This window comes from Rhipicephalus sanguineus, chromosome 2, assembly GCF_013339695.2.
Source record: "Rhipicephalus sanguineus isolate Rsan-2018 chromosome 2, BIME_Rsan_1.4, whole genome shotgun sequence".
Taxonomy (NCBI): Eukaryota; Metazoa; Arthropoda; class Arachnida; order Ixodida; family Ixodidae; genus Rhipicephalus; species Rhipicephalus sanguineus.
In genome coordinates, this window is record NC_051177.1 from 215,260,895 (window position 1) to 215,272,890 (window position 11,996).

At 44.5% G+C, this 11,996-nt stretch overlaps 1 protein-coding gene across 1 annotated transcript; it reads right to left on the reverse strand.

Annotated features, from left to right (window-relative positions):
- Positions 1–395: 395 nt before the first annotated feature.
- LOC125757303 (uncharacterized) lies at positions 396–11,714 on the reverse strand. Its single transcript, XM_049412755.1, has 3 exons — positions 11,468–11,714; positions 11,215–11,399; positions 396–1,243 (listed from the first exon to the last, which is right to left on the reverse strand). The coding sequence occupies exons 1-3, from the start codon at positions 11,481–11,483 to the stop codon at positions 983–985; spliced, it is 462 nt and encodes a 153-aa protein (XP_049268712.1). The 5' UTR covers positions 11,484–11,714; the 3' UTR covers positions 396–982.
- Positions 11,715–11,996: the final 282 nt, after the last annotated feature.

Consider the following 11,996-nt stretch of genomic DNA (forward strand, 5'->3'; position numbering starts at 1 on the left):
CTAGCCCAGTTCATTGCGCTCTAAAATGTGTTTAGCTACTTGTGATGCCGTTCAGACCAATCTGCTTGGCACATTCACAGGTAGCAATAGAACAGAGGGCTGCCGAGATAGCAAAGCCATAAATGCAAGGCCTGCGCGTGCACATCTGAGCTTGCAGAGATAGTGTCCTGCATAGGTCACTTGCTTGATGAATGTGCAATAAATGCAATTTTTTGGGCAATAAAGGTGTGATGACATATGCAATTTCTACATTTATTTGCTGCAATACAGAAACGTTCTCGATTTGTTCGAGTAGTGATTAGCATTTATGAAAGATAATTAATGCAAGGTCATGCTATATGTATTACTTTCAATTGAAAGACCCTGTGGCACAATCTTAATAATACAAAAGTCATATACAGCCAGCAGAATCAACATGTGCCGTACAACTCCTCTCAAGTTTCAAGGAGGCTATCTGGGTAACAGTTGGGAGCATTCGCAACCAGCCGGACAACACATGGGTGGCCCTGAAAAGGGCCGTTTCATGGCAGGCAGCATTTGCCAAGTTTCAGTAAGGTTGAAAGTCGGGTGAATTGGTGACAGAGCATCTGAACATGTAAAGCAGCGCACAGAAAAAAGACACAAGAGGATTAATATGATTCAACAGGACAACTGTTGCACTTGCCACTAGTTTATTCTTTTAAAAAATATGTATATAGTACATACCCACAAGTGCACCACATGCAACAATGACTTTTGCTCATAACGGTGCTTAAAAAAATTTGAATGTTGTGCACTGCAACAATGACTTTTGCTCATAACGGTGCTTAAAAAAATTTGAATGTTGTGCACTTGTGCATATGTGTATTACCCCCTCCTTTTTTTCCCTCCAAAATAAGCTAATTGCAAGTGCAGTGGTTGGCCTGTTCAATTGTATTCCTCCTTTCATGTCTTGTTTTTGTGTGCTGCTTTACACATTAAGATGATCTAAAGCAGTCTTGGTTCATGTTGGGAAGGTAGGCGAAGGAATTTGCTGCACTCGCAGGACTTCGTGGCCTTTTGTGTTGCAGTGGCTGCACTTCAGCAGCCTGTAGCAGATACCCAGCTCGTTGTGTCCATGTGACTTCACTCCAGGTCCGAAGTCACGGGCAAGAGAACTGACGATTTTGGCCAGCTGATCGATCCCTTGGCCTCTGTGCACATGGTACCCATCAATTGCTAAGAGCGCACGTCGTGGCTCTTTCGAGGAATTGAGAAACCGATGCTGTAGGAACAAAAAAAATTAGTGCAATTAGGAAAAATGTGATGCATTGAGACAAGAAAGAACTTGCAGATCAACTGAAGTCACTAAACAAAAAGAAAGGGAAGTGAACAACATGGGACCACAGCCTACAGTTTCATAAGATAATTGAAAAATTTGGCAACATAACGTGTTGCTAGTATGCTGCAATGTGAAAATTTTTCACTGCTAGATGGGGCTCAGCCGGAACTTTTGAAATCAATACACGCTCCTTTGAATGTTTGCATTGCCCCTGTATATGTGGCTTGCACCAATATCACAGCTTGAAATTACATAGCCATCCACCCTGTGTGTCGGAACGGAACTAAAACCAAAAACAAAAACGAAAAGATATTTTTGGCCGGAACGAAAATAACAAACGTTATCTATTATTTCGTTCCAGAGTGAAACCGAAATATTTATCAGTTTTCAGTTCCCGGGAAAACTTGGTGACCTGGAACAACCGAGGTCATGCAACGTGAGCAATAATACATATGTCAGGGTATAGTGTTAGCGCTTATCTCATGCAAGAATTCCAAAGTAAAGATGTTCAAATTTTATGAAAAATGAAAAGAGTGGCAACCAGAGCTGTTTATATTAATGCAAGTGGACTTTCGTGTGCCAGTCACACTAGTGTGGAGAGGGCATTCTCGGTGCTGAAGTTTATTTTATCAGAACAGCGGTCTTGCACCCTCGATGATGGGCTGCTTCTGAGAAAATGCTCACTCCTTTGACACAAAACATAGAACCTGCTCAGAAAATTCGTAATTCACTTTTGAGAAATTTAAATACAGTAACTTGGAAGGGTGCTAGTTTTGGGGTTTTGTGTGGCTGGCCCAGAAGCCCCTCAGGGACAAGACCAAGACAGACCAGCAACCATCTTTACTCTGCTGAGCCTCGGCCGCAACTGCCCGCTGCCACTGGCTGCTGAGTGCGAGCTGCGAGCGCACCATCGCTCATCATTCTCTTCTTCTACGGCCAGCACGCTCGCAGCCACCGCTTCTATACTGCCCCCTCCCCTCCGGTGAAACTGGGGAGGAGGGCGCAGTAGCCGCTATCCTTGGCCACAGCGGACAGCACGTGGCATGCACGACCACACGTCGGCACGGTTCGTCCACCACGTAACCAAGGTCCCGGTGTTGTCCATGGCAACTGGGGGCTCCGGGGCACCGCATCCATTTTCGGGTTAGCAGTCGTCGTGGCAGCCGCCTTGCTGCCACCGTTTGTGGTTGCCTGCTCTTTCCTGTTGCTGACCTCTGGTTCTTCCTTCCTATAAGTGTATAGAAGCGTATAGACAAGTATAAAAGCGGCGGCTGCAAGCGCGTCGTCCGTAGAAGAAGAAAACGAACGATGGCACGCTCGCAGCTCGCAGTTGTGGCCGAGACTCGGCAGAGTAAAGATGGTTGCTGGTTTGTCTTGGTCTCCTCCCTGACGGGTTTCTGGGCCAGCCACAGCCACGACACCCCACATAGCTCGCGCTAGTCTGTAGCAATTCGTCGTACAGTTACTTGCGCTCCTCTGAAGAATGCGGGAAGAACGTGTTTTACCCGTCCCACGTTCTTAAGAGGAGCGCAAGTTTACCACAAATCCTATGTTTTTATCGTTACTTTACCTTCAAATTTTCGCATAAAAATAAGAACCGTTACAAAACATTATTTTTTTAGTTCCGGAACAGAAACGGAACTTTTTTCGGTGGAACGAAACTAAAACCGAAACGAAAAACATTTCGTTCCGACACCCTGCATCCACCATTGCGATGAATCACTACTGAAAGCTGACCAACCACCACTGAAGCTATAGTGACAGTACTAGAATATGTACCGTACTTACTCGAACCTAGGCCGCTCTCGATTGTAGGCCGACACTCGAAATTCGCAAGGCCAGAAAAAAAAAACTTAATCATGGTACTCGAATCTAAGCCAACCCCCCACTTTCGCGCATTGTTTTTTATAAAAAAACATCAGCTTAGATTCGAGTAAATACGGCACATGCATTTCAGATTCAATTAATGGTTGCCTGCACATTTGTATAATGCCCCAACTGCTTTACACTAACGCAAGGAAGCAGCAGCCAACGAAAATAAATATGAATATTTCAGCCTGCCGTACATGGAGAACACGTGCAAGCATCCAATGTTCATATGTGAAAGACAACAGTGTTAGAGGAGAGAGCCTGGTGCGGATAATAGAATTTTGACACAGCAAGCCTGTGATGTACACTTCACTACATAGTCAAAAGTCTGATAAAAACTTGTCAGATGGGGAAGGTACCAGATTAACATATTAGAACGCGCCTCAAATTTTTTAAAAGTACATAAAATTGATGCTTCGGGACCACTATGGCCCCATTGCTCACACTAAAAAAAGCATCAGTGGGGCGCCTATGTATAGCCTATGTGCCACAGCGTGCAGGTAGGGCAAATTACCAAATGTACAGCTAGTTCCACATTTTTCCGATTTCATAAAGATTCCATGAGCAAACATGAAGATTACTACTTTGTAGCAGATAGAGTGTATTCAGATAAGATCGGTGCATGTCTGTGGACCCCTTTAATTTTGCTGAAAAAAAAAAAATATCTGGCTGTACGAGTCCCTAGGGCCACGAAACCAATGTTAGTTTTGCGGGAAAAAAAATTTGCCTAGGTCAAAAAAATTTGGATGGAAGTCTTCACTCAGCAGAACTGCTTTTCGCGACTTTCCCGAAAATACGATTTTGACGAGATCCTACAAAGAAATTATTGCAGCTGCGAGCCAATTTTTCTTGGCTTACTGTGAGTAACGTGCATTTATAAAATGTTATGTTGCAGTTCTGTTGCCCATAACTTATGCAAAAGAAATTGCAAATACGGCACCCATTGCTCAATAATGCTCTAATTTCAGATTTTTTCACTCCGCGTCTATAATACTCGAAATTTCCCAAATTTTCCAGAGATTTGCCACGCATTAGGTTAACCATTGTGCTAAGTATGATTGCCGAGGATGATGTCAGACGCAAACCATAAATGCATATGGTAAAAAACGTCTCTAAAAATAAAATACTTCGAAATTCAGTTTAAAAAAAAGGCCATCTTCAATTTTCTTTAAACTCCCCAGAATTAAAGCCAAGCATGTGCTCTAACTTAATCTCTAAAAACATGTTGCATTATTTTTGTTAGATAGGAGTTACAAAGCCACCAAAGTGTCCAAATTGACGTCAAGTTCACACACAACCACTTAAAGGGGTGGTGCCATCAAATTTGTGGCTTGTGCATTCTTTGTTGCAAACATTTCTTATTGATCTAGGAAGCATGAGACACACTCCCAAATTCATGTATTCTCTCGAAACTATTTCACATCGCCTTATTTGTATGAACGACTTTCGGTTTCGGTTTCTGGGCGACAAGTTGGACACCGACATCACCGTGTAGGAAGCTAGAACAAGTGCACCCACAAAGTTGTGACACATGCAGTGCTGCATTGTCTGCTCTCGCACACAGATGCAAGCAACCGTCCGGACGCCTTCAAAACTTGCTAAAATCCTCCATCATCCGCAGATGGTCGGCGAGCTTTCAACAATGACTGGTAAAACCCGTTTTGTCTACGTAACCCAACAGCAGCACCACATTAGTGAAAAGATGTTGCGTGGAGTTTTGCACAAAACTCTCCACAGAATGGTACTGCACTGTTAAACGGAACGTCTCAAACAAAGGTGAAAACCACCTAACGTTATGGAAATTGCAAGCAGTATTGAATCCATTGCAAGAGACTCTTGTCTGCTGAGACAGTCATTTCATAACAACTGACCTACCTTCATTTTAGAGACTAAAAACATGAATTCACTTCACAAGTGCAACCAGTACTTGCTGGAAGCAATCCACACTAACCAGCTGCTGAACTCACTGAATATTGGCATGACTCTGCTGCTCACTACCCGAGGCCAGCAAATGCTGCAATGACATTGCTGTGCCTATAGTCGGGTACAACTTTAGAAGACAGGAGAGGCCCCGCCCAGATGACCGAAGCGCAGCAGCCAATTGCCTCCACGACTAAAGAAATAGTCCCGCTAGGCATGTTAGGCATGTTCTCCGTCGGCGGGGTCACCGGCCGTCCGGCTCATGACGTCACCTGAAGTGCGCGCCTATTGGTGGAGGCTCGTATGCATCCGCCTTTGAGGGGAAAATGCCGCTGCCTTCTAAAGTTGTACACGACTATACCTAATGAAAGCTGTGATGTTGAGAGGGTTCTTTCAGCTGAGGTACAGAGTCGTCCACTTCCACCTTGAACACCGCACCGTGCGGCCAGCACACCGCGGAGCGCCTCTCTTGGTTGCTTGGGTAACTAGCGCGTATGCGCAGTGACAGCTCTAGGCAGAGCCTTCGCCGCGTCGTCTACTAAAGCGCGGCAGCTCTGCCGAATTGTACTTGCTTTGCGGTGAAGCTAACTTCGCTCTTGCTATGCGCATGCAAATCCAGCATCCGGCACGGTTCAGAAGAAGCGAAGCGACTGCACCTTGTTCCGTCTAGCTTTTGCTGCTAGTGTTTTCTTTCATTTCTGGATGCGATCTCACAACCAATAAACCTCGGTCCGTGCATGAGTAAACTTTCACAGCCGCGCTTGAACTCCTACAACTAAGCAACTCAGCTCCTTTGAGCCCAGTAGCCAGAGCCCAGTAGCCAGAATGTTCCCGCTGCTCACGCAAATGTTTTTGATCAGCTTCAAAGCTAGGCGCCGCAAAATTGGCGATAAATGCATGGTAAGGTCTGACATAACAGCTTTAAATGTGCGAAAGTTTGGATTGTTACTCGCCTGAAAACAAAAGGATGTGAGCAATTTGCCAATTTCAGAGAAGTTACATTACATTCAGGTGTTATCAGCATTGCTGCCTTCATGCGCTAGCGAATTTAACTCGCCAATACGCCGCCCTAATTTGCTACTCATTTGCAACCATGCTTATTCGTACCATTCATGCAGAAAAATGAAGAAGCATTCTAATAGAGTTTTCAGCTGAACTCATATCACGCGATCAGTTCACCAAAGAAGCGCCGCTGACAAATGATTACTTCTGTAAGCAGGCGCTGAATAATGCTTGACTCCCTTTTTATCGCTAGGTGACCCAAAGCACCACGTATCGCTTTATATATTTCTTGGCTCAAAACTTTAGCACGAAGCAGAAAGTTTTCCGTGAGCCTTCAATTCACAGCGCAAACTTATATTTTTTTATTGTCGACTTTGTGTCGCCAAACTTTCAGCTGATGAAAACAACCGTGTGAGTAGCGGGAATATTCTAACTGTACGGCACAAAGCATCTGAGTAGCTTAGTTGCGGGAGTGCCAGCCCAGCTTGGCGATCTTACTCATGCACGGGCCAAGGTTTATTACTTTTAAGATCGCATGCAGAAAAAGAAAACAGTAGGTAAAAAAGCAGTGCGGAACGAGGTGCAGTCGCTGCGCTTCTCGATTTCCATGAGATTAAGTTACCTTCATTGAAGAGCAAGCGCGACTAGGCGGAGCCGCTGCGCTTTAGCAGACGACGCGGCGAAGGCACCACCTACAGTTGTCACTGCGCTTGCGTGCCCCAGCCGCCAGCGAGAGACGCTCCGCGGAGCGTTGGCTGCACGGTGCGGTGCTCAAGGTGGAAGTGGATGCCTCTGTACATTCAAAGGTGAGACAGCTCTCGAATGAAGACCAACATGCTGCACATGCAAATGGCAATGTACGTTAACAAGGACGCGTAAAAAATCGGTGATCAGCTTTTTGTGAATTAAATGTGTCTTTTCCTAGATGTTATCAAGGCTCTTTACTGTCCTTTTGACTTATCAATTTTTGTAAATGTATTTCATGTAGCATTTCTAAACTAAACCCCCCCAAAAACATGCAGTTCAATGATGGTTCCACGAAAAATGTGATTTTTCTCAAATTACCAGCTTGAAAAATAGCACCCAATTTTTACCCTCTAATTTGAAAAAATATAAAGCACAAAAACAAACCACCGTAGTTATGCAATTTGTGTTAGAATGCTTTGGCTTCCTGTGCGACACAATTTGTACAAACCTCACCACCAGACAGGCATAGATGAGACTCTGGCTAAGAACATGTGCAAGGTTGTAACCAAGCTGATCATTGCGCATCATAGCAACAATAAGGCCATCGTCATCACCATGACCAAAAAATAATGAGCCACCGATCAAGACAACAAATGTGTGTGTGTGTACCTTTCATCACATTTACCACCAATCATAACAAGAAACGAGTTCATACATTTGTTCATATTTGTGTGTTATGTGCTAGACAGCTCACTGGTAACCTGCCTTCACAAAATGTAATGGCTCGAAATTTTTATCACAATTTTATGCACCAATTCAGTCATACACACAACACATTGTAAACAGTGGTAGTTTAGCACAATAGCAATAATACGCCAGCAAACGAGCAAGGCCTTATCTATAAGAAAGCAACATTGTGCTTATAAAGCCCCTGTTGCTGTGGTTCGTGTTTGTGCACTCAGCATGTATACGCACTGCGCATAAGCACCACGGCTTGACACAGGTTGCCAGTTCCCTTAGTCACAGTGATGGCAAAGCCGCCTCTCAGCAATCACTCCTTTTGCCTTATAAAAAGCATAGAATAAAGTGGGGATGCCTAATAATATAGATTGTAATATCAAGCACGAATTATGGTGCATGTAAAGAACAGAAGACTACAGCAATCCGAATGGCTCCTTTGCACAGTATGAAGGCCTGTCCACCAGGCTGCACAACAAACCGGTTTTTGCAACATTGAAACACATTTTAAAAATGCAAATCCTGTTGAAACTGCAAGTGTGCTAGATTCTATCACTATAATTTACGGTCCTTCCATTTCCACCAGGATATGATAGCACGTTCTAGCCAGTTAGTTGTCTGTGTTTCTAACTTAGAATTATTATGTTTAAGCTGTTGCATTAACGTAGACAGAACTTTCAATGGCAAACTTGTAAGGCATATTGGGAAAACACCCAATGGCTCTCTATTGATGAATAAAAGGCTTTTACAGGGCTCTAAAATTGCCAAAGCTCCGAACGAGTGTGACTATTGGTGTTGAATCCTTCGTCTGAGGCAAGCTTTGAGATTGGGCTAGTTGCTAATCCATCTTCAACAAAAAAGGGTAGGAGTGGACAACAGACAAAGAAGGGAACAAAGACAACCGTTCCCTTTGTCTATTGTACACTGCTGCACTGTTTGTTGACGATGAACTTCGTTTGAGGTTTCTAGTCTCACTGATATAAGTCGTATCAAAGTTCATGCGTGGAATTTTGTAGATTACCCCTGGTAACTTTTATTGCTCCAAGAGGTCTTTAACATGTGTGAGCTGTCATGTTACCTAGTTTTTTGGCATCTGGGAAATTCTCACACAATTAGTGTAAAAAAATCTTGCAAGTGACTCGCTTATTCCCTGCACCATGGATGCCCACATACTTTTGCTGTTCCCGTTTGTCCTCCCAAAGAATCAAAGCGCTCCTTCGACAAATAGTTTCCAGGAGGTTACCCACAAAATGCGTGAACTGTGACACATCCTACATTAGTGGAACGAAAAGTTCAAACAAACAACAAAACACCATAAAAAGTGCCTTGAGAAAGGCAAGACATGCTCAAACACTGGTGGATAATTATTCATTACTAACCAAGCGATTAATTTGGACACCACTGCTCTAATCGCAATGAAGAAAATCTTTATACATCTGATCTCAAATGTGGTATGTGTGCAACTTACTTTAGCTGTACATGTGTGACCTACCCAGGATATACACCAGCACCCACTGGCACCTAGGCCATAATAATCACCCTCTTCGCATTCTTATTGTGAACAGGGGGCCCATAGTGGTTCTGAAACGTTAATTTTAATTGTTGCCTTTTCAAAAGGTACCTCACATACATGAACCCATTTCGTCGACAGGTTTTCATTCGTCCACTGAAACAGATCGAGATAGCAGTGACTTGTGGGCTTTCATTTATTCAAGGGTAACAAAAGTTACCTAACAACGTCATAGTGAGTTGGTTGTCACTGAGAAGATGCGGACACTGGCGGTTTTCTGAATTTGGTATCACCACATACTGATGTTTCAGTCAAACATTCGTTCCCATGCCTTGAAAACACCTCTTACTCTATTAGTGGCCTTCGGTGAGAAAGGCTAGGATGCTTGTGTCACTACCACTGCCATTGTTGATGAACCATTTCCACGGACATTGGAATGGTTTATCAAAATTGTCTCTAACATACGAGCCAGCTCATGTGACGGCACATGCAAGCCATGTATTCTCAAATGCCTCTACTAAAAATGGCACCACGTTGCCTCACTCCGCTAAATCTAAATACTGAAAGCATCCTCACTGTCCATGTATGTCACCGTCTTAAAGAAAGGGCATTAAATTTCAAGGCCTTGTTTTCCACTGTGTATAATGGCCACATGCAAGATCACTAAAAGGTGTGCACGTAAAAGGTGTGCACGTGCTTAACGTGCATTGTCACCTTCATTTCGGTATTTTCCCTGTATCTCAACATCGTGTGAACGCCTTGTCAATAACAACAGTCAGGTATTTCAGATGAACGCATATACACGGGAGAAATTGCTAGGAGCACTTACAACTCAGTTTTAAAATTCGTTAGAATGCGGTGCGGACGGTACCAGGGTTGCCGTTGGTGGCTACTTTGCGCCAAATTGGCTACTTTACGACCCAGTCTGGCGACAAAAATTTCAGGTTGGCGCCATGGCTACTTCTGGCTACTTTGAACCTCTATTTAGCGCATTCAGTAGCCATTTTTCTCATTATCTGCAGATAAAATACCAAGCAAGCCTGACGACTACCCTTTGTTTCCAAGCTTTTCTGACGTGTCAGCCAGTGTATAAGCGCGTGTCCTAGCCCCGCCATGAGTCTGGTGCTCATCGAGGCACCCGAACGCAACGCGCGGTGCGCCTGCCGAGACGGAATGATGAAGTTCTTGTTCGCCCAGTCCGTGTCTCACACCCACTATGGGGGATAGGCCAGGAATTCGGTGGTTTTAAGAATTTAAATAAAAATTAAGAAATTGGAAATATAACTTACAAATAAATTAAAGATGAAATTTAAGTACGCCTTTTGGCTAAGATCAAACTGACGAAGTTTCGCGCATGTTGGCAAACGCGTGCCTAGCACGCTGTTCACGCTGCCCGCCATCGATGCTGACGTTACGAGCCAGTTTTGTAGTGCTGATGCACGGCGCGTGTTTTCGGGTGAACTTGACAGACACAGAGATCCGCTACAAAATGAAGCTGGACCGGTGATATTCAAGCGGATATTGCTACTTGAAGCTGGTCGGTGCTTGACTTCAAGCACAACCTTCTTCTGCCATTAGTATTCCTAATGACTGGTTGGCTGGAATGTTTCAATCTTACTGTCTCTCTGGCAATTACTATATCTATTCTATATAAAATGTATACAGGTGCACGGAACTTATAATATGTTCATTTATTTGCAACTTGCTTACAGCTTGAAGACCAAGCATGAAGGAGAAGATAACTGTGCCCGTATGCTATTTTATTGCTGACACAAAATGGTATTATATATTGATCAATGATAAAACCTCTTTTCATAATACCGATTTTCTGCCATTTGGCTACAAGTTTGGCGATAAGATTAAAAGACCTGGCTACTTTGGCTACTTTTAGCTTGAATTCTGGCTCCTTTTCAAATCTACCCAACGGCAACCCTGGACGGTACGCATCTACATACCGCTTTAATCGGGTCTGTTGGCAGTGCAGGTTTACCGTGCAGCAATACGGATATGCCGTATCGTCGTGGTCGGCATGTCAGTATTTTAACCCGCAAGACCTCTACCGCATCACTTTACCGCAAGCAATGAGCAACTAGCGCGGCTAAAATGTTCTTAAAAAAAGCTGCGTGCCGACCACGACGGTACGGCATTTCCCTCAGCGGCGCGCACCAGTATGTCAGCGTAAACTTACCTCGGCGTTCAAGATTCGAACACACGGCAGGCGTTTCAGCGTAGCCGTCAGCTTGCGGTTCAGCAAGCGCGTTTTCTTGATCTGGCGCTCCGCATCGGCGTCTTCAGAGCTGCAGCAACGTGGCAGCACTTTGAAGACGTATACACCACGGGGGCCACATCGTGCTGCAGTTGCAGAACTAACTTCTAAAATATAAAGAAAATACAACCTTCAGTGACTGATGGCAAGCATCTCACAATTTCAGAATACGTACCCCTATATTGTCGCATATATCTTGAGGGTCCGCGTTGGCACTGCAAACGTCGTTACCACCAACGTACAAAACGACAGTCTACGCGCTGAAAGTGCATCGCAGAGACGGCCTCAGCCATTCGCACAGCGTCAAAACCACCAAAACTAAATGTGCAGGTCTCGACGGATGTTTTCAAGTGAAGGCGACTCCTGCACATGAATTTAACCTGGCTGTCGTCTATCACCACACCGCGCAAAGAAGGCATAACTCAAACCACGACCTACTATACTCCTGACCTGCCCAGATATCGGGGGTCCAATGGAAGCGCGCGTCCCCGCTCTCGTTCAACCGCTTGCCGTAGGTGGCGCTTCCTATAACCTGTTCGTCTGCTACTCTGCGACCGTTTGGACGGCGCTGGAGTAAGAACGCCTGTATTACGTGACGAACTGCCGGCATTATGTGACTGTTTCTGCAAACTTAGACCGAGGGTCAAGTAAGCTATTCTGTGCGGCTAAGTATTTACTGCGCACTGGTTGACTAACGTGAGAAG

Excerpts from the sequence above, each read along its gene's own strand:
- LOC125757303 (XM_049412755.1), bottom strand. Across the intron at positions 1,244-11,214 it reads TTCGAATCTTGAACGCCGAG|CATCGGTTTCTCAATTCCTC; the intron begins GTAAGTTTACGC and ends TTGTTCCTACAG.